The sequence below is a fragment of the Solea solea genome, chromosome 2 (assembly GCF_958295425.1).
Source record: "Solea solea chromosome 2, fSolSol10.1, whole genome shotgun sequence".
NCBI lineage: Eukaryota > Metazoa > Chordata > Actinopteri > Pleuronectiformes > Soleidae > Solea > Solea solea.
The window spans coordinates 24,525,920-24,548,689 of record NC_081135.1 but is presented as its reverse complement, the minus strand read 5'-3'; the positions used below and the strand labels follow the sequence as shown (position 1 = coordinate 24,548,689).

General features: G+C 41.2%; 2 protein-coding genes across 7 annotated transcripts in view; one reads left to right on the top strand and one right to left on the bottom strand.

The window, feature by feature from the left end:
- gpm6bb (glycoprotein M6Bb) overlaps positions 1–12,966 on the top strand; it is a 30,242-nt gene extending 17,276 nt beyond the window's left edge. For 2 of the 3 annotated variants that reach the window (XM_058613268.1, XM_058613264.1), the window contains exons 2-7: positions 6,100–6,286; positions 7,067–7,223; positions 7,880–8,048; positions 8,480–8,553; positions 8,727–8,792; positions 10,913–12,966. In XM_058613268.1, coding sequence (XP_058469251.1) covers positions 6,100–6,286; positions 7,067–7,223; positions 7,880–8,048; positions 8,480–8,553; positions 8,727–8,792; positions 10,913–11,062 — 803 coding nt within the window. In that variant the 3' untranslated portion in view covers positions 11,063–12,966. Of the gene's footprint in view, positions 1–6,099; positions 6,287–7,066; positions 7,224–7,879; positions 8,049–8,479; positions 8,554–8,726; positions 8,793–9,214; positions 9,412–10,912 lie in introns of those variants that run through there. The other variant, XM_058613279.1, reaches the window with a different exon arrangement.
- A 2-nt stretch (positions 12,967–12,968) lies between these two features.
- ofd1 (OFD1 centriole and centriolar satellite protein) lies at positions 12,969–21,927 on the bottom strand. Of its 4 annotated transcripts, none has more exons than XM_058613195.1 (22): positions 21,821–21,927; positions 21,543–21,659; positions 20,304–20,507; positions 20,138–20,206; positions 20,010–20,037; positions 19,817–19,924; positions 19,595–19,731; positions 19,322–19,495; positions 19,074–19,180; positions 18,868–18,987; positions 18,294–18,367; positions 18,132–18,223; positions 17,822–18,011; positions 17,017–17,147; positions 16,219–16,330; positions 15,281–15,832; positions 15,006–15,162; positions 14,814–14,905; positions 13,933–14,061; positions 13,537–13,757; positions 13,369–13,439; positions 12,969–13,185 (listed from the first exon to the last, which is right to left on the bottom strand). In XM_058613195.1, exons 2-22 carry the CDS (start codon positions 21,636–21,638, stop codon positions 13,140–13,142), a joined length of 2,910 nt encoding a protein of 969 aa, XP_058469178.1. In that variant the 5' UTR covers positions 21,639–21,659; positions 21,821–21,927; the 3' UTR covers positions 12,969–13,139. The 4 variants fall into 4 exon arrangements, with proteins under 4 accessions (XP_058469178.1, XP_058469152.1, XP_058469170.1 ...); XM_058613169.1 differs by having other exon boundaries at positions 15,281–15,982; positions 21,821–21,926; XM_058613187.1 differs by having other exon boundaries at positions 15,281–15,982; positions 21,543–21,640; positions 21,821–21,847.
- Positions 21,928–22,770: the final 843 nt, after the last annotated feature.

Here is a 22,770-nt window from a genome sequence, read left to right as displayed (position 1 = left end):
AGCCAGAGTGTCATTAACTTGCTCACCCCTTCTTGTAGAAATCAGCAGGAGTTTTTATGTTTTGCTCTTTCTATTGAGCCAGTGGCAGACTGTGCATCTACAGTTATAAAGGGTTGTCATCTTTGAACAGCAGTAGTCCTCACATTTAAGGATTTGGAATTGGCTATTTGTTCTGTTTTTCCAAATCTATTTTATTTTGTCGAGTTTTTTGTGTGTGTCATTTTCTGGAACGCTAAAGCATTCTCTTATTTTCTACAGACTTTAGTCGCGTTTAATTAGGTTTAATTACCTCTGCTAATTTTGTTGTAATTCTGTTTGCTACATAACTTCCTAATTGCTGGCAATGATGTGGTTTTATTTGAGAGTAGGCATGAAATGTGATCAAAAATGAGGGGAAGTGGGATGATGAAAGGTCCCCACCCAGACTCTAACTCCAACCAATGACATAACTATATGGCTGGTGCTGTAAATTATCAGGCCCATTGTTGGTGTCCCAACCTTGGAAATTAAAGGTTGGAACTGCTCATTCAGTACTCCTCTACTTGTGTCCAGATGAGCATTAAATATCAGCTGTTACGGCCATCACAGCTTCTTTCTCACTGTCCGTCTTCATCGTTGCGCGTCTCTCTCAGCTTCTTTCACACGCAGCTGTCTGGGAGCTGCAGTCGACGGCTATTAGCCGAGTAAGTTTCCGATGCTGAATACGTAAACAATGGGACCACTTTTGACAGATTTGCAGGCTCGGATGTATCTCGTCCCTCGGGGGTGGCCATTATAGCCATTAGTTGTGTTCCTCTCAGAGTGTGTAGTGTGGAAAATGAGACTGTTTCTCATAAATGGTGTTTTGGCAGTGCGCCCCACTGGAGCAAGCAAACAACAATACTTAACATTTGTTGTAAACATACACATCTGTGACCAATGAGGCTCGATGTTAGATTAAAACTAGTTTAAATGGAGGTGGAAGTGAGCTTGCTGTTGGGGGCTCATGGGTGAGATGGAACAGTTGCAGCATCTTAACCTCAAATTGTGTGCGTCCAAGTGTGTTTATGTGTGTGTCTGGGGTTTGTCTGGATACGAAATGCATACGTCTTATACGTTCCTGCGTGTGCTTGCGTCGGTGTGGACATCAAATTAGGTTTTTCCCATTTTTTTTTTAATTAAAGAGAGAACACAGACATGCTTCGACTTTACACTGATGTTTTCAGCTGCTGCAGGATTTCAGCTTTGTAGTGATGATGTTCCCTAATCACATCCTGATGGCTGTTGTTGAAGGATGGAGAAGGGGGGGGTGATGGAGCAGGGTCAGCTGCAGGAGGTTTGAAAAATGACTATACAAACACAACATACACTAAAATAAACAGTATGTCAATAACTGTAATAATTCAGTAGTACAGGGGCTAGTAGACATTGTACGTAAAAACTTTATGTGTGTAAAGCAAATTTTCGTAGTAAAAAGTAGTCAAAACATGAAAAATTCAGGTTGCCCTGTGGGTCAATGGCCCAAACGTGAACTCTAACCTTCCTGACTAACATCCAGATGGAGGACATTTGTTACTTGTCATTTCACCTTCCTGTCTCACTCCACTGTCTTTGGCTGTGTTTGCTGCTGGTTATTAAACAAAGTGATAAAAAACTCCAAAGTAACTAAAGAAATACTAGAAAAACTGAAACACAGCAAACGGTAAACTCTTCTTGGACTTAGTTGTCTGTTAGAGATGGCTTGATTCCAGTTTTACAATACAATACAATGCCCATGAGTATCTACAGATACCAATGTCAGTCCAATATAATCTTTTTTTTTTACCGCCCTTAAGCAACTTAGCTGTTAATAAGAACCCAGCACTCTTAACATGTGCAGCCCCCACTCATGTCGTGTTCACATTACAGTGGTGGGAGATACCTTTATTTTACAGAATGTTGCTGTTGTTTATTGAAACTTTTATGTCATATTTAGGGTTTAGTGATCATAGCAGACTTTACATTTTTTCCTGATCCAGTAATTATGGCCAGTATTGGACCAGTGATGATATATGGTATCCGCTCACTCCTGTTGACTAATAATGCTTTGTCAAGCACAGTGATTAGATGTTGTGGTCACTTGTCTGTCTGTCTGTCTGTCTGCAGCTTGCTTACCTGTTACTCATATTGGTTTTGGCAGAACCATCTTATTCACACACTGGCTGATTTGCCTAACAGCCTCCTCCTGGAGTGTGAAGTGGCTGCTCTGATGCACTGTGGCCAAGTTGTGTGCAGCACACAGAATGGAGCTCAGCAGTGGGCTTTTCCTGGGCCTCCAGCCTGCTAGCCGGAAGAGCGGGACTGTGGTTCACTGCAATTCTGAATGGCCCCTGAAAGTCCAGTGTGATGGACAGTCTCGGGCTGCACACAGTGGCTCTTTGTATCAGGACTTCTTAGACTCTGTCTCTCTCTCTCTTTTTAAATATCTCTGTCTCACACAATACCCCACATGCAGACACACTCACTCTTCCTCACACAAGCAGCTTTCTCTTCCTCTCCCCTCGTGATTCTGATGTCACAAAGTTGTCCCTGTGACTCTCCTTCAAGCTCTTTTTCATGCTGTTCTCCTTATTGTGTCTCTCGTTGTGTTCTGTTGCAGTGTGAGGTTGAAGTCTTGAGGTGACTGGAGGTCTCACCACGTCTGTAGTCGGGGAGCATGTGAAAGTCATCAGAGGGAAAAGCATGCTTTTCATTTACGGTGCTCTGCTCTGAGCAAGCCAGCAAAGATCCATTGAGCACAAGCCCGTTGTTTGAGTCGCCAGCTCCTCCTGCTGTTATTGCCTGTGGAGGAGGATGCTTTATAATAAGGCTTACACTGCAATATCCTGTACTCCTGTACTAAACCCACGCAGGATGCTGAGAGAAAACACCCCCTAATTGCAGAGTACATCATCCTGCTCAAACTACAGCACTATGACACTCATTCTGGCATGGTGCTAAACGGAAATATTAACACCGTTATCAATGTAATGTATGCAATGTAGCTGGTTGCATAAAGAAGTCAGTTTGAATGGAAGTCTATCGGATAATGACTCCAGTTCTCGCTGGATTTGTAACATCAGTAAACAATTTCCTGAGGAGTTAATCACTCTCATCCCTGGTGTTGTGTTTTCCTCAATAGCACATGAAGTCCATTTTGTAAATGATGTTCCCATCCGTCCGTCTTCTGCCACTTTATCATCCACATGGGGGTCACAGGGGGCGCCGGTGCCAGCTGACATAGTGTGAAAGGCAGGGTGCACCCTGGACAGGTCGCCAGTCCATCACGGGACCACATAGAGACAAACAACCACACACACTCACAGTCACACCTACGGTCAATTTAGAGCGTCCAATTTGCCTAATAGCCAAATCTGCAGGTTTTTGGACTTTTGAAATTTAATCCAAAAGCATAGCCCCACCTCCCCTCAAAGAAAATAGATTAAAAAAAACAAAGTTGTTGTCAGGAGTCTGAAATCCACAGCTGTCTTCTCTAAAGTCAGCAGATTCATTTGTGTGGACAAATAAGATATTTCACAGATCCCATGATTACTTTCCGAATGAGACTTCTTTTTTAGTGCAAACTACTGTGCCCATGGTACTTTGTGCAGGACTGTGCAAAAGAGGTGTTGAGCTTTGATGTTGTTTCTCTCTCCCCCGGCGTCTGATTCTGGGACCAAACCTTTGCACAGAGGTTCTTTTGTGAATAGCGTAGTATTGCTGAGGCTGCTGAGAGTTGAACCACGGCAGTGGGTCCGTCCATGTGCCAGAGTTGTTTCAGTCTGCCAGAACAGACTTACACTAACCTGCCAAAATGCTGAGTCCAGCTGTGAAAATACAAGCTTGGCTGTATGGTATTATTAAGCCTTACACCCAATAAGTGACACAATTCTTCTCCACCGAGAAAGGGAGATGGCCGACCAACATGCCTCAGTCTGGATGGACTGGTGGCCGCAAAGGCGAGCCAACTCTCGTGGAATGGACACTAATGAAGACGATGCTTCATTATGACTTTAAAACAATACACGTTTCTCTCTCTAACTGCACCAAGAAGGAAAAGCATGGCAAATATCAGCGGCGTTTGCTTGACCTCCTTTGTGACGGGGCGCTGAAGAGGGTTGGTGGATGTTTTAAAGCAACTCAAGACATTTTTATTGTCGCCCATTACATTTAGGACTTTATCCATCTACTTATTTCTTTTTTTGTTTTTTTTATTTCCAGATCCAGTAAAAAATCAGACTGACCCTGATATACAGGACCATGGTGTCAGATTTTGGGAGTACTAGTGTCACATTTCAAAAGATGGTTTAAACGAATTCACAAAGCAGTACAGCTGTCGTCACTCTGCGCACATTTAATATAAGACAGAGACAGATCTATACAGCTTCTTACTGAAGGACCTATATTGACCTATAGCTGGGATGTAGCGTGCGTCCGGATCAGAGCTACCAGACAGTGACATCCACTACAAGAGTGACTCTTCCTTTAAATGGACCGTATTTACTTTGCAGCTGGGCTCAATATCCTGCTTTGGCTCCCAGCGGCCCACTCACCCTCCTCAACATACTCATCAGAGAAATGTGGGCTGCGGTCAAAGTTAGCGACTCCGCTGCGGGCACAACTCATTGAGTTGTGGTTAACATGCTGCCATGGCAACTCTTGTTCACCCACCATGGGACAGAAATGTTTTTATCTCCCTGTACTACACAAACAGTCAGGATAAAGCGTCCGACTGCAAAAGTACTGGCTAAGCCACAGTATATCTGCTTTAATTTCCTTTGTCGTGGCAAAGAGCACAAACACGGATGAACTTTCGGCGTTCTCGTCTCACACAGGAAGCGAAGCGAGTAGAAAAGAATGTTATGACCTTTTTTTTTTTTTCTCCCTTCAAGACAAACACAAAGTGGTGTTGACCTAAGATGTACTCGTGTTGTCTGCAGCTGCACAATATGTAATTCCTTTTCTTACTACATTCAAGAAATAGCTGTAGTAGGAAACCGGTTTGGATTCAAGAAGAATAAGTGGATATATCTTTTTTTTTTATCTTTATATACACTCACTTGGAGATTAGATTAGGTTTTGCCATCCCAAATTATACATGTATCTTTCGCTGTGGAACAGAATGTGTTTTTGTATCATTTTTGAAGTGTGAATATAATAACAATGCTGATAAGAGCTGTGAAAGAAACACTGATATTGTTGGCCAGGAAACCAAAGCAATGAGCTTAGAGAAACTAAAATGCTTCAAAGAGCTGAGAAGAACTTGACTTTATGGTAGCAATCCATGCCTCTTTGCACATTTGCACACTGTAAATATATATATATATATATATATACATATATATTACAGCAGGTTTAAAGACTTCAGCTGTGGCCAGATTTGGGGCACATGAGAGATATATAAAAAAGTAAACAGCCCCTGACCTGGATGTCCTAATGACTCTACAACATCCTGTCAAACACATGTGGATTTTATTGGAGGCACTCTGGGGTTGTTTGTGTCCGTGCAGCCACAGACAGAGAACTGTGGTGACTAGCTCCATTTCACAAAGCATAAAAACACACTGTGTGAGACGGACTCATCTGGGTCGCTTCATCCCCTCATTGTGCGTTGCCATTGATTTCCATTACACTTTGGCAGTCACCCATTGCGCTGACCTGCCGGATGGCCATTAATGCCCTTTAGGTATAGTGATGAATTGTCAAATTAAACATTAAAGGCAGAGTGTGTGCACTGTGGAAAATCCGTGGCACGGAGCAGGCTGCGCTGTTTCTGCTGGTTACAGCTTATATAGAGCGGATATTTCTGTTCCGTCTTCATTGTTTCCTTTGGAGTGTTAAAAACAACTTTTAATAACACCAGATGAGTAGTGGAATTATGTCCACAATGTACCTTGTGTCTTGCCCAGTGCATTGGCTCACAGAATTCAATTGATAATCCATAATCCACATAAACATCTTTCATTTCCTGGAGATCACCTCCTGTCCTGCAACTGAAAATTGGTCATTTACATTGGGGCTGATGTTGACATATAATTGATTTTATCGCCGTTGGAAGTTACTCGTCACTGACAGAGCTTTTTCTCTCTTTTTTTTGCACAGGTTGCTTTGAGTGCTGCATTAAATGTTTAGGCGGGGTGCCGTACGCGTCGCTGGTGGCGACGATCCTCTGCTTTTCCGGAGTTGCCTTGTTCTGTGGATGCGGCCATGTGGCTCTCACTGGCACTGTGACCATCCTGGAAGCCCACTTCTCCAAGGTCACCAGTGACCACGCCATGCTGACTGAAATGTAAGTGACCTCAAACTACATGGCTTGTCTGTAAAATGTCTTTTTTTATCATTATTATTATTATAACATTTATTTAACCAGGAATAAAAACTCAATGAAATCTCTTTTACAAGAGTGTCCTGGTCCTGGTGTCTGTGGTTGTTCAAAATATTGTATCTTTAACATCACAGTAAAGTCCGTTACATAAAATCCTAAATGGAAAGTATGCCTTTAAATAACCAGCACAATAAAAAGAGGTCCAATCTCAAGTCTTTTCATGAGGGTGACTTTATGTAGGCTATTTTTAGCTGATAGTGTCTCCCGCAATCACCTTATCCTTCAGAACATTCCTAATATGGACATTTCTTTGTGGCAGTGCATCCATTAGGCCAGACAATAAAAGAGGAATTGACAAGAGACAGGAATGCACACATGTTTTATGTTGGTATAGACTTGGAGTGCACTGTTTAATGTCTACATGGGCGATCTGGATGATTTCTAGAGACACGCATCACCTGTTGCCTCCACATTTGGTCTTAGCTTCACTCCTCGCGTCGTTGGAAGGCTTCAGGCTCAATCATAACATCTGTTGATGATTAATCAGCCGCCCCAGATTAGTGATGTCTTAACAAAAATGATTGCATGCGGCAATTTCTTAAACAGACAGTGGTATGTCATATATTTGTAGTGGGGCCCTCTCCAGGTGTTACATTGGAGGCTGAGACTATATGATTTGTGCTCACAGTTTGACCCACTGCAGCTTTAGCAGCATAACTCATGTGCAGCATTGTTCCCAAACAGAATACAGCTGATGCAGTATGTCATCTATGGCATTGCCTCATTTTTCTTCCTGTATGGGATCATCCTGCTGGCCGAGGGCTTCTACACGACCAGTGCAGTGAAGGAGCTGCACAGTGAGTTCAAGACGACCATCTGCGGACGCTGCATCAGTGGAATGGTATGTCCATACAACACGTGTGTAATTCTAATTTTGACACACGGATGGCTTCAACACATGCTATGTGATTGAAAGTTACATCCAAAAATAAATGAAACATGCGCATGATAGGAAATAAAGAGTGTGTACCCCATTCCTTCTAGTCAAAAAACATGTTTAACCCAGGATTTGGCATGCTTACTCCTCATTACCGTAACTCCTAGACAAAATTCAAAAACTATGGACTGGTGATCTGTTCAGGGTGTGACCCCGCCTTTCGCCCTTTGTCAGCTGAGATTGGCACAGCACCCGCGTGACCCTCATGTGGAGGATAAAGTGGTAGAAGACGGATGGATGGATACCAGAAAGCAGAGAAATAGAGCTTTGCGCCCGTATACGTGTCATTATGATTCACCAGTGTGTCACACGTTTGTGACGTCATCCTCTCAGTACCGTAATTCCTAAACGATTGAATAACTGCCAGATATTGAAAGTGAAAGTTATCTTGGAAAAAGGGGCAGAAAGACGAAGAAGCTCTCACTCACTGAACATTTTTTGAATAAATCAAGGGTTAAACAGGTTGGAATGCGTTTAATCTGCATTTCCGCCTGCTAAACACCGTTTTTTGACCTTTGAACCCATCCATTTCCAACATTGTGCCATGTCTGTTTCCCCAGTTTGTGTTCCTCACATATGTTCTTGGCGTGGCCTGGCTCGGTGTGTTCGGCTTCTCCGCCGTGCCAGTCTTCCTCTTCTACAACATGTGGTCCACCTGCGCTGCCATGAAGTTTCCCATGACCAACCTCACCAACATCGACTCCATCTGCGTGGATGTTCGTCAGTACGGTGAGCGGAATAGCACTAAGTCCAAGAGTGTTTTGTTTTAACACGAAGGTGGAGCGAGAAACAAACGTTTCTGTTAGACGACGAGCTGTCGCTTGGTCTGTGATGGTCATGTCACACTCTCATACACAACATAAAAATGTGATGATTTTAAAAATGCAGGGACCCGACAGTGTAGTAGGCCTAGACACTGTATGATTGATGGCCAGAGGTTTGTAACCTTGTTGTAAGAGCCAAATGGTTTTGTTTATTTTTTGTTCGGAATGAATTATGACATAATTGGTAACTTTGGGGTGTGGTTTTCATCCATGTCACCCTGGCATTCCATGTCAGGGTGAGGTTAGGCGCTCATATTTTATTTCGTCGTTACGAGGGATACTTTACACACAAAGGGATTTGAGTGTTAATTACATCTTTGAATTTTATGGCTACAGGAATTATTCCATGGAATGCCACACCAGGCAAGGCCTGTGGGTCGACACTAGGCGACATCTGCAACACCAGTGAGGTAAGTCTCACTCATTCTCATCCATGTGAAGAGGAAATCCCATTTGAACTCATGTTAGAACCCGACTTATTTCAGACGTTTGAAATTAAGAGGCAACTAAGAAAGAAGGGAGGACAGGACAAAAACTAAACTGTAATACTGAAGACTAATCTCTCTTGCTTGTCTACTTCCAGTTCTACTTGTCCTATCATCTGTACATTGTAGCGTGCGCTGGGGCGGGAGCCACTGTGATCGCTCTGGTAAGTTTCCCCCTCCTGCCTCTTTATCATTTTGCCTTTAGCTCATCGTTGCATGGTTTGTATCAACAGATCATGTGTCAAGTGGTCCTCTCATCATTCCCATTTGGTTTATGTAACCACCCCGTGACACGGGTTTCTGCTCAGCTCCAGTTCCATTTGCTGTTTACCATGTGCATGGCCCTGTTTTATGTTAACTAGGTGCTTTTTATTTTTGGTAAATGTGTAATTCTTAAAAATCCTGATTTATATTAGTATAAAACCACAAAATTGATAGTGTAAAATGTGGTCATTTGTTCCCCCTTTTCTTTACTTTTACTTCTGGAAAATGATTAGTCATTTTACTCGCTTGTCACAATACTCGTGACAAGGAGGGTCGAGCAAGGGCATGTTCTCTTACAACCTTTTCTGTTCTCTTCCACCAGCTGATCTACATGATGGCTACCACTTATAACTTTGCCGTTTTGAAGTTTAAGAGTCGAGAAGACTGCTGCACTAAGTTTTAAAACTGTTTTGAGAGCACAGCGCAGCATTTGAGGCTGCCCTGAGTAGAGACAGTTGCCACTGACAACAAATGAACTAAAAAAAAAAACAACAACTCAGAATAGAAGAAAAATCAAAATTTCTGTAATAGTAATCGTATGAAGTGTACATAGGTGGTATGTTTCCTTTAGCATTTAGTATCCAGGAATATTTCTTGCCTGAGGACGTAAGAGTTATCTTCAGTGGGAGGGTGGGCTTTCACTTGACTGGTTTGTTCCGCTTTCCTTGGCACTGACTTACAGAAATATGTCACAGATTTTATAGAAACGTGCACAGCTACAAATCCACACTAGTGTTATTTATATTCCTAATATGATTATTTAGCATGCAGTATTTCTGTTATTAAGAGGACAGGCATAATCAGTTGACCGCTATCAGATTGAACAAAAACAATAATAACATAAATCTAAACGTATCTAGACATAGACTGCACCGTCCCCATACAGATATACAGTATAAATATGTACAGTATACATTTTTGAAATTAATCCACATGGACATTTGATGACAAACACTGTGTCAGATTAGCAGTTTTGGTGAAGATTAATGCTACTCACTCACATAATTTGTGTGGCAGTGGTCAAGTGCTGTCCTGATATTCCTTTGGTTTATTGGACTCAAATATTTGGTACCATGAAAGTGTTATTTTTTTTTCCCTGTCACGTTAGAATCTAAAAAAAACCCAACTTTTATCAACTGTAATATAATGCAAATAAGTATTATGGTGACCACTTGTGTATTGTAGACTTCAGAGTAACTGCACATATCTAGCACAGCACAGTATGGAGGGTTAGGCCAGTACCAGGGTTACACTTCTGTATGAGGCCCTAAGCCTCACTTTAATTCCATGTATTTTACAAGAGAAGAGATTTTCCTATTTCAAAGTAGAGGATTTGTTTTTTTTTCTATGAGCGCTGACGCTAGTATGGCCTCAGCTATAAAGTTGGTGGTTGGTTTCATACACTTTCCTTTTATTCTTTCTCAAAGTGCCATTAAAGAGCCATTTGTTTTTATCTTAACACTGAGCCTGCATGCTTACATTTTTTTTCCAGATGTTTTGATCTGTTTTAGAGTTACTTACACTCCATATTTCATATATTTAATTTTCTTACATTTTTGAAGACTGTAGCTTTTATGTTCTATATAAAATAAACAACCTTTGTTTTAAAAAAAAAAAAATCCCCACTTGGTCTATTTCTTATCTTAGTCTTGTAAAGAAGAGTGTTTTAAAAATACAAGAGAGAGTCGCACATGTAGCAGTGTCCGTATTTCATGCTTTGCACTAACCTGATTTTACAGCTGCACTGAGGGTGCATGCACATCTTTCCTATGCTCTGCTCATCATCACGCTTTGAAACTGTCATTTCTGTTATAGCCAGTAACTCCAATACTAGTCATGGTTGCCACAGTCATTTGACACTAGTAGTAACAGTGATGTCCTCCCTGTGTGTTAGGTCTTTTTTTTAAAAGCTTAACTTTTTGTGTTCGTCTATGATGTACGTACTGTAGCTCTGAGTCCTGTAGCTTGCTTTGCATCTCTGACATGCTCACCGGCCATCCACCTCACCCTTCTCTTCCAGATCCACTTCCTCATGATTCTCTCAGCAAACTGGGCCTACCTTAAGGATGCCAGTCACATGCACACCTACCAAGACATCAAAATGAAGGAAGAGCGGGAGCTGCAGGACATCACCTCACGCTCAAAGGAATGCCTCCATTCCTACACATAAGGATATTACACACTCACAGTCCACACACACGCAAAGACACACAGACACTGCAGCCAATCACTGTGGCCCCTTTGGACCAAGACAACGCTCGGCTAAAATAACCTGCCAACTGCCCCTAACACTATGCAGTACTAACCATACGCCTAACAAACTAACGCATCAGTGTTGCTTTCTGCACTAAACTAAACCAAGAATTGTTTTTACAAAAACTGCTATGTGCTTCATTCATGTTGATTCTTTTTTCCTAGATGAAAAACTTCATATTGGTGTTGTCTGTCATTTTCTCTAGCCCCCCCCATTTTTATTTTAATCACCGGCATTTGCTGGTGAAGCTTGAAACATTGCACTATTCTTTACAACACATAACGAGTCTGTTACACAGTCTTGCTCTGTCTTTTCTCTGAGCTGGTGGGGCCAGTCTTCAACAAGGGAATGTATGTTTGTTTGTTTTGTTTTCCCGACCAAAATGCAGAGGATTTACACACATCCAGCCTGAGTGCGTCACACGGTACTGACTACAGTTCAAAAGGTGTTCTACGTGATAAAAAATACGCACCGCAGACTACGTTTAAGTGGCGATTGTTTGTATTCTCTACTGCCAGGATGCGTCAAACTTAAGTACTTCACTGCATCTCTATCTCAATAATTGAGATAATTTAATTCTTGGTGATACTAGATTATAGTTTCCGTTTTACAGCCTCTTAAAAGTCCCACAAGACTTTCATGGCCTACATTAACACTACCTCAGGTGTGCACTAGAGCCTCTGGATCACTTTTTTTTTGTAAAACTATGGTTTGAAAATCTCACTTTAATTGCAAAAGGAAGCCCTAAACGGAGTATTATTCAGGTACCTGCAAAGTAAACCAAGCACATGTACACACAGGCTCCTATTCAGCACAGCATTATAGTATTTCATTTCATGAGTAAAAAACAAGTTTGCTAAGTGAACCGCTGCCAATAAAGTGGCGGAATGATATTTAATGTATTTTTTCCAGTTTGGACAAATGAAAAAGATCAACGCTTGCCAATGAAGACGTATTACAATACCAACATTGACCTGATTTTGACGCAACAAATGATCTCAATAGACTCGAGTTATGAAATGTAAATTGCAAGACGGGATTTTTGTCTTTTATTACTAAAGACAAAAAAAACACCTTTTCCTTAATTTCTATAAATGCATCTCTGTTGATGTGCAAGTGTGGTAACGCTGACAACCTTGTGTAATCGTGTGTGGGTTGAGTTACAGGGATAACTTCTTTGTTGCATGGACGCCGACGTTTCTGCAGCAACCCAAGATGTACAGACATGTATACTGATATCAGTTGTAGGCAGTGTTTGCCTGTTTCCTTATTTCTTTATAATGATTACAAATTAATCCATTTTATGTAGCTTTTTTTTTAGTTGTAGATGTTTTTAGCTTCTTTTAATCAAGTGTACAAGTCCTATATATTGTTTTGTTGCCTAATAGTATGTCAGTATTTTCTGTGAATGTCAAGGGCTTCCACAAGAATTACTAAAACTTAGCATTAAATCCAACTTGGAAAGATTATCCAGGTTTATACAAATGTATGTCAATCTGCAAAATGGTAAATTTAACTGCCATCTTGACTGTGTCCTGTTAAGTATTTTTAGCACCAAATCTGCATTGTTCTGTGCAAGATCAATAGCCACAGGATGATGGGCATAAATGAAGATGGGGTGTCTTGCATCTCATCTGTGTGTGTGGCATGTTTCCTGTTGGATGAACCAAAAACTAAGGGAAAAAAAACACCTGTCAATTACCAGAAGAAGAAGAATAATCCAGTATCCTGTCTGACTGGAAATCCCCTTATGACACGACTCAATTGACGTGTTGACTGTTTTTATGAAAATAAAAGTAAATAAACAAAATTCTACCTGTTTTTGTGTGATCTTTATTGCATGATGGAAAAGATTGTGTGGTAAAAAAAAATCACACTTCAGAATGAATTCATACAAATGCAATAAAAAAATAAATAAATACATCACACGTTGAACAGAACACAGAGGCTTATTTAACTCATCGGCACATAATAGCAGTCTGGGACGTTCAGCTCACCAGAAATCATCATCTTCATCCTTCGGTAAATATGCTGCAAAGCTGGGAAAACAAAAAAACAAGTTGAAAATCAACAAAATGAACGGTAGTAAAGAAATAAAGTCATCCTCACAATGACCTCAATCCATATGTAGACTTCAATATAGTCAGCATTACACGTATTGGGCAGTTCTTTCATTTGAGTAACCTTATTTAAAAACAAACAACTTTGTGGGAGATGGCTACCTGTCGTCTTTTCCCTCAGACATACTCTTGTCCTCTGGGCTTGTATGTCCTGTTTCTTCTCCTACATGACTCTGGAACAAAACAAACACACAGGTGACTTTTGTAAGCCTTTTATAAAAGTATTACAGCAGTGCAGAAGAAATCGTAAGACAATTGGGTGCAACTCACCTGTGCATGCTGCTTCTCCCTTGCCTCCAGAACCATTTTCATGTATTTCTCCAAAGGATCTTCACCCTTATACTCCTTTATATCATCCTCATCATCTCCTTCATGGATTCTTATCTCAGTCGCTGCCTCCTCCTCATCTTCTTTGTCTTTTTCCTCTTGTTCTGCGTGCTCCTCCTCTTTGTCTTCTTCACTCACAGATCCACCTGTGGTTTGTGAGACGTCTACAAAAACCCAGTGACAGTGAAGTCAAACGCATTGTTATTTGGTCGCCAAGTTCCCGACTTACTCTTGGTTTGCATTGTAGACTAGTTACGATAAATCGGTTACTTCGCATTGACAGATCTTGTCATTTGGAGTCAGAGTTATAAATCAGTAAAGGGCGGGCCAACAACTCACCCGCCTGGTCCTGCAAGTCTGTTGGGTCTTCTGGGAGGTCCTGTGAGTGGGGGACAGTGGGTCCATCAGGGGCCTCCTCAGTGAGAGGGATGGCAGTGTCCAGGAGAAGCTCTGGAATGTGGCCGGGCTCTGGAGGGAGACATGCACAAAGAGATCTTTTATGCTGCACCATAATGCAACAGGGACAGAGGACCAGCACAGAATACATAATCAGCTGCCCTTCATCTTCACCATTGTGCGGAGCTACTGAAAGGACACTTTGGAGGCCGGTCACACACTCATTAAAAAGCAGCCTTTCAAAAAAAAAAAATCCAAAACCATCACACCGGATATACAGCAGGGATTTTGTTTTAATTAATAACAAGAATAATGAGAGCAAAAAACTGCTAATGTACTTCCCGTAGCGATGGATTAAAAGTTCCCTTTTGAGAAATGTCACAAGCAGGTTTCCTGTAAACTGCATCATCATCCTACTGTATTTATAGAATGGAAACTAACTGGGTCTCAGTCTAGGGTGCATTAATGAAGTAGGACTCAAGTAGTCTCATTTGATTTATAATGTCAGTTAACCTTTTGCTGCAAAGATAATGGTCTCCATCGCTATGGTTTCAGCTCTTCAATAGAACATGATATCATTATTATCAATTTAACGATAGAAGATGAAGCACAGCACATGAGCAGACACCAGTATATTTGACAGCATGTACCAGTGGATGCCTGGTTGCATTTAAAAAAAAAAAAAAAACATACCTAAGGGAATCTCCAGGTTTAAAAGGGTAAGACTAAGTGCAATTATAAATACAGTTTATGGTGCCAGTCGAGTATCAGTGAAGTTTTACAACAGTTATATTGTAGTATTGCCAACTACTCGTCCATAATACCTGAAAGAACCCCTGTGAGGTCCTCTAGGCTGATTCTGTCAGGTTCTGGTGAAGACTCACAGCTGGTTAGGACCGGCTGTATCTTTGGTGGACTGGAAAAAAAGACAAGAGAGAACGATGAGATCATTGATATTCATCATCTGGTGTGTGTAAATGACACACTGTCCTTTTTTCAGTCATGGCAGATGGTACCTGGGCTGGTCTCTTGCTGTGCTCTTGAGTTGAGGACTGAGAGGTGGACTGAACTCAGATGAGAAGTCACCCGAGGTCACCATCTCCTTGCGAGGGGAAGGGGGGAGCTGTCTGTCAGGCGGCAGCTCTGAAAATGGCACTGGAGTCACAACTGCCTCTATCAGGGGACATTAGACATGATTTAGAAATCATCAGTGGAGAGATATTGTTCAAAAAATTAAAACACAGGAAGTCAATGTTTTAAATGTTTAAAGTGCTTTAAGTGTTTGTAATACCTTCTTCAATCTCTTTCTGACGATTTTTCCTGGGGGAAGCGCGTGGTGTGGAGGACAGACGTCTGAATGAAGTTAAACTTTCATCCAGAGGATGTCCATCGCTTAGAATGAGAGGTTCAGAACATGAATGGACACTGTGCTCGGTGAAAACTGCGGCCTTTAGTTGGTTTGGGGCTTCTGAGAAGGTCACCCTTGGCTGTGACCGTGGTACAGTGTTTCTGGTGTCACAGGATGACGAGGAGGGGGTTCGTATAATTTGAGAAGACAATGGTTTGTGGGGGGAGTGGGTGTGAGACTGGTGAGAGAACCGTTTCCTCGGAGGAGAGCTGGGACGCTGTGAAGGTTGTGGTTGCTGTGGTGAAAGTCTTCGGGGAAGCATGTGTGAGATGGAGGAGTGCACTGCCCTCTGCTGGTAGTTCCTGTAGGCTTCCTCCAAGGTCTCAGCCTCTCTTTGCAGCTCCTGAAAGCGAGCCATGGCTTTAACCACCAACTCATTTTCAGAATCTGAAGAGTCATTCCAAAGCGACCTGTGTCCATGCAGGGGCCCACCTGCTTTAAACATATCACCATCACCCACACTGGCCCTCAGCAGGGTTCTGTCCACATAGATGTCAGGTGGAACCAGTTTGTCAGCACTGAGCTCCAGCACTGAGCGATCAACAAGCGAGGGCTTGGGGTTACGCAGCACTTCGTTTTCAAGAGCTGCCATGACCACACAAAAGGAAGGGACAGAGGAAAGAAACAGAAAAGCAAACACAGGAGCTGAGCACTAACAGAGAAGACCAACCACCATTAAAGAACACAGGATGTCTAATTTCTATTTACATGCATTTACAGCTAGAATCCGAATGTTGCTGATTGTAACACAGAAAACCCCAACATGAATTAAAGTGACTAAACTAAGATCTGATGCACATGCATGTCCTATTAAAGGGTACCTTTCTGTGTTTGGTGAAGCTGCATCTTGAGGTCTTCAACGTGGTTGGTCATCCACTGTGACTTCTGCTCACACTCTATCAACTGAGCCTTGAGCTGAGCGCAGAGCTCCACCTGCAGAGACCCACAGACAACAGGACAACCCACAATGAGTCAGCATTTACACAAATAGGCCACTGTGGGGGCTGTTCACATGCTGCATCTTTAGTGCGCACAGATGTATTATTTTCAATTAGAATGTGCACACAAGCGAGAAACAATACAGTCGCAAAGTGCATCCTTGACACACCAACGTTTTGGAATGCAGTGAGAACTTTGCACATGTTTTTTGATGCTCGGGCCAAAGAAGTGGGTCATACTGAGCTTTGTCCACTCTGAATTAGATGGCAAGTTATAGGATTAAACCAGACTTTTCTTCATTCTCCACACAATTATCAAGCAGAAAAGCTGGGGCGAGGGTAAAGCGGCAATGGTAATAAAATATTGTCAGTGTTTTGATTTTTTTTTTTGGTTTAATATGTTAAATAATTCAGTGAAGCTACAGCAACTTTAATTATCTCAACTGCTCCCATTTTATGATTGCTTTGTAACGACCGATGCGACAGAAGCACAACCCTCCTAGCACCTTGGTTAAACCTCTGGCTTCTTCCAGGCATTTTTCAAGAATTTTTAAATGTTAAATGTGAACTGCCCCTTAGGTTTGAGCACAAACCAAATTTTCCAAGATGAGACAAAACGGCATAAAAAAAAGAAGAATATATTGTTTTCCACACTTAGTGAGAGGCTATGATGTCACTGACCTCACGCTGGAGCTGAGTCTGCAGCACCTGTTTCTGGTTGTCAAACCCTTCCTCTTCCAGTCTCCGAGCGCTCTGCAGCCTCCGAAGCTCCATCTGCAAGGCCAGCTGTTCTTTGGACGGTTTGCCCAAATCTATGAGAGAGGTTATATTAGTCAAACCAAAATCTAAAAGCACAGCTTAGTATATTCCAAACCTACTTTAGAGGGAAAATCGTGTGATGAAAAACAGGTGGCAATATCCAGAAATAGGTCACAGTGAAGATATTATTAGTTATTTGCTTTAGTTCACAATTTTGGTAGCTTGGGAGTTTAGCACATGGTCCTTAGCATCATGTAGCCTTTTACAGTAATCACAAGAGAAGTCCGCGGCTCCTCTGCCGCACTCTAGTGCATCCTTTTGAGAGAGAGAACATTTCCTTACAACCCTCATCCCGTAGTCTCCCCCTAGTCTCTTTTAGAGTGCTGTCAGCCATGCTATAAAACACAGCAGCGATGGACCACATTGGCACAAGAGACACTGAAAATCATTCAGCTGGCCTTGAGGCAGTGATAATGCTTCACAGTACATTGCACCTTCTTACAGCTCACAATGAGCCCAGTTTGACCATTTATTTTAGTTATTAAAGAAAAGCAACTATAAATATTCACAGGTAGTGATTTATTAGGAACACATAAACTAGATCAGATTGCAAATGCCCCCAGCAGCAAAGTAATTAAAGAGATAACACTAAGAATTTTATTCTCTGTTGGGAAACAGGAACGGGACTCCTGACAAATACTAGGGAACAGCAGCCACTCCTCCTCACCTGCATAAAGGAGCCGATTCTCCTCCCGGGCTTCATCCAGCTGTTTCTTAAGCAGCCGCAGCTGTCCCTGCAGCTCTGCTTTCTCTCTCTTCAAACTGGTGTAGTCACTCATGGTCTCAAGTTGCCCTTGTAACAGCTCTTGCCGTTGGGTCATCAGAGACATCTGCTGCTGTGTTGTGTCGAGTTCAACCTTGAAAAACAGAAGAGCCGTTAGAAGTTAATGTTTAAGTGAAGTGTATCACACCGAATCATACTGCATGACACAAACTTGAATTATTGTGCCAGGTGCCCAGTTACAACTGCTGCTTACCTGCAGTTTTTGCAGCTCTGAACATGCTCGACTGTGTTCCTCTAATTTGGAATCAATTACCGCAGCCTCCCTTTGAATACGTGCTGTTTCAACTAAAGGGGGGGAGAATAATGTCAACGTCATCAAAGGCTACTCAATAACTGCCTTCATTTAAATACTCACCTTTGTTTTGGTTCTCATCCTCAGTTAGTTTTTCTGTTCTCCTGATGAATTCTTCCTTAAGTTCAAGCTGATACCTAAAGACACAAAACTGTGTTTAAAAGAATTTCAAAACAAAGTGGCTGCAACAATTAATCAATTGCTAGTCAACTGCTTTATCCATCAGTTCATCATTTGATGTGCAAACAAATTCTCTGATTTTAGCTACAGTGGATATTTTTTAGTTTGTTTGTTGTTTTTTTGCCCCTCTAAACAGAATATCTTTGGATTGAAAACAAGTTTGGATAACATTGATCAACATCTTTCATGATTTTTTCAAAAAAATTGACAGATCAATCAATAATGACCACCTATGTTCCCAATACGTGTTGGGACTATACTGAGTGTCAGTAACTCTTAAAAGCATTACATTTTATTAACCAAGACCAGGACAATTATTTCTGACACTCACTGACAGTATTCAAAATTCTAATTCACATTTACAAGTTCTGTAGCTTTAGAATGTACAGTATATTGTTCAAACAACAATAATCGTCTGATGTGAATGCAACACATTTTGGGTTCAACATCAAAATACCTGGAAAGTTCATTCTTCAACCTTTGCTCGTACGTGTCCTCCGTAGTCTTCAAGGCCAGGTCTCTCCTCCTCAGCAGCTCTTCTGTGGTCTCCACCTTCTCCTTGTGAACCTGACAAGTTCTGTTGTCGTACAGGAGCAGAGGCATTGATCACAATGAGAGCGCACCGGTTACAGACACTAAATAGTTTAAGTTAAAAGCACTTACTTTTCAAAACCCTCCACTCTCATCCTCAGGTCATTTTCTCTGCTACGCAGTGTTTCCATTTCCTTTAGTACCGATTGTCTCTGATTATACACATTTCTTTCTTCAATCTGAAGAAAGATAAAATGAACAACATTAGTACACTTAGATTCAAGCAAATTGCAATGACAGTTTAACAATTAAACGTTTTTTTTGCTTAAGATTTATCTGTAGAGAAAGAATCAAAGACCAGCATGTTAGAAGTAATCTACCTCTTGCTGCTTTTGCAACCGATCAATGGCATTTTTCTCCCGATCCACCAATGCCTTTGTCTTCCTTTCGTACGTCCTCTCCAGCTCTTGTTTCAGCTTTACAAATTCTTGATTAAAAGTAGATTTTTCTTCCATCCTCACTTTAGCAATCTCAACATCTTTAAAATGTTGCAGCTTAAGAAACAAAAACACACAAGTGATTACAAATTTTACTGCATCTTTTAAGGTGTACTTAATTGCAGATGTGAGCATAGAAAAATATACTGCATGTACCTTTGTGTTCATTTCTGCTTCCAGCTGTGCTGCCATTTCTTTTCGATATGCAGACAGTTGTGATTGGAATGAAAGCCATTTGTCCCCACTGTGACTGAAGTTCTCATACTCCTTATCTATCATTTTCATCTTCTGAACTGTTATTTAAGGGACAACAATCAAAAACGTTGCAATGAAAACCACACGAATGAATACAATTTAAGACACCACTTGAGCACATACCAAGAGACTCTCCGTATGTTGCTATACTTGTTGTCTGTGTTTCAGCATCATGATACAGGTCAGGAGTATAATGCTGTGTTAGCTGAGTTAGGAGCCTGATCAGGAATCCTGATAAACAAAAATAAAAAAGATGCACATATAAAATAATGAAAGGTGGCAGAAGCTACTTTATTATTAAATATATTGTACATACCTTTATCATTGCTGTCCTTATTTGATGCCTGTAAAAATCAAATATATTTTTATATCATTACATCATTGTTTTTTTATTCTATGCTTTCAATAAAAATATTCACCATGCCAATTCATGCTTTTATTTACCAGGGATCTGTATAGGGATGAGGATGGATGGATTTTAAGGAGACGAAGAAGCTCTTCTTTTGTGGAAACCTGTCAAATTCGATCAGAGGCCAAAATCATTTTGTGCAACAATGTTCTTTATTTTCTCTTTAAGCTACAGTGAAAATTATGCAGACGTCATGCTAACCTTCTCTTTGCACAGGCCACTTTCAGGGTAGAATACAGATAGAGTGTACTCGTAACCCGAGGTGCTCAGATGTTCAGCCACTATGCTGTTACAGGCAGAGACAAGAAGAGGTTCAGACTGCACAGACACAGGTCTGGGAACAGGTTCTCCTGCAGCCAGAGGTGGGTGTTTTAACTCCTGAATGAGCTGATTCCGCATCTGTGTCTGAATCCCAGAGGAAGGAAACAAGAATGAAGAACTGATTGCTGCTGACTGAGCAGATTTTAAAAGGTCCAGTGTGTAAGAATTGGTGACATTTAATGGTGAGACTGTTTACTATTCCAAATGGAGGACTTGGAACTCACTCACCCCCTCCCTTTCCTGTGGTGCACATTTGGGAACAAGCCTTACCGGTCATCATGAAAAGTAAAAAAAAACTATTGATAACGTAAATAAATGAGTCCACTTCTCTCCAATCATTTTGAGAAACGACAATGGCGAGCCTCACCTAACTCCCGACTGTGCTATCCCTCACACACTGGGTTGATGCATGTTTGCAGACATGTTTATTATACACCTGGACTTTCCACAGTCTGGCTATTATCTTTAATGGATATTATAATGAATGTGTGTGACAAAATTAGTCTTGCTGATTGGAGGGTGCAGAGCAAATGCTCTCTCTCCACCATAAATGTAACATTCTTTCTTAGCTATATATGTACCTTATCTATCCATGTATAAGGAATGCTGATGAGATATGAAACATAACCAGTAGTTAATGTTCAGGCTGCTAATTTAATAGTGAATAAGCTATTAAATTCACTATTACAAAAAAATAAGCAATTTTTTTGTAAATCTGATTTTGAATGAGTCAGTGCCTCACCAGCCATGAACCTGACCACACATCACTGCTGTGTGTAGCTGAAATAATGGCGTTTTTCGACATTTGTGTAATAGGTTTTGATTCAAAATGTACGACACACACACACACACACAGTCTGACATGCCCACTCAGGCTGCTGTAGAAACATTGTAGTGCAAGATGGGAGCCTCCACAAACCAAGTCCCTTGTCTAAAGTGCATATACGAAGCTTTTTGTAAAGCTACGAAAACCAAACCTTTTTCATTATAGATCTATGATACACGTATGCAAACATACTTGTGGGTGGTGTATTACATTTATGCCCTGCTAAATGATACACACTGAACCTCTAGCAAAAGAATCAGACGCAACAAGTAGTCATTTGAAGCAGGACTTACTTTGAGCGTATTGAGCACTCCTTTATTTTTAAATGTTTGGTAGAGTCTTTTCCTGAGCTCATCAGACGACAGGGTGTCTTCCTTGGCCGCGTACATGACTACAGACAGTTTGCAGTACTTGAAAGAAGAGAAACAGAAGCAGTAAATAACAGCACGGCGAAGTCGACATGCCCAACTACACAACGAGAATGTTTTCAACAACTACCATACCTGGTGTAAAATTACAAAATAATAAATACACGATTAATAAAAAGACAACAATTTCACTCAGTGGTAACCTGACGACCAGAACGCGTCCCCCTGTGTTTTTAAATCCAACGGAAACCAGAACGTGACGTCACTGACGTGTTCAGTTCCGCTGAAAATGCAGCTCGACCTACTTGGATGGGAATGCTGAGAACTCGTGTCTTTGATTTATGCGGACACGATATCTATCTGACCTGTCTTTGTTCTGTCATCACAGTTCATTTCATATGTGAGAATATTTTACAGAACGAGGACGAGTCAAACGCTTTTAGTAGGAGTTCCAAACAAATGTTCCGGGTGCAGACACAGTTATCACGTAATGACGCAGGAAACCAAGTTTATTGATCACAATTGTGTAATTTATTATACGCAACATACAATTATGAATTTCCAAATGTTTCCAAAATTATTTTTACAACCCATTCTGTGAGAAATTAAATAAGGCTACTTACTACTAAGTGTATGTCGTCATCTTTTTGCGACTGACTGCCCTGTTGCCTCAAGTAGGTCCAGCTGCAGACCCGCAGACCACTCAACGAAACGCCCCTTCACTCAACGAAACGCCCCTTTACTCAACGAAACGCCTCCTCACACTCAACGAAACGCCCCTTCACACTACACGACACTCTGATTGGCTCTCAAGAGACTGCGTCTGAAACGTGATGACGTTTACTAACGTGATGACGTTTACTAACGTGATAACGTCTTCTTTTATTGAAACTTTATTTACACACGCGTATTTCACAGACACTTGTTGACAAGAGACTTTTATCCCGGTGTGCGACAGGAATAGAGAAGAATAAATACTCGTGTTGACTTTTATGAACACAGAAATGTACTTTCTGTGAAATTTGTGAATAATTAATGTCACTTTGTAAAGTATGAAATGTTATAGCCAAACTGCTAAAATATATAAATGCCGATTGGAAAAGTTCTTTGAACATCACGTTTACACAATATAGTATCACGTTTTTGTGATATA

Bases quoted from the DNA above. Each gene is read 5' to 3' on its own strand.
- ofd1 (XM_058613169.1), bottom strand. From the start codon at position 21,638: ATGTACGCGGCCAAGGAAGACACCCTGTCGTCTGATGAGCTCAGGAAA. The intron at 20,038-20,137 runs GTAAATAAAAGC...TGATTTTTACAG, and splicing joins CATCCCTATACAGATCCCTG to GCATCAAATAAGGACAGCAA. The intron at 18,224-18,293 runs GTGAGTATTTAA...CCCCCCCTTTAG, and splicing joins GGATGAGAACCAAAACAAAG to TTGAAACAGCACGTATTCAA.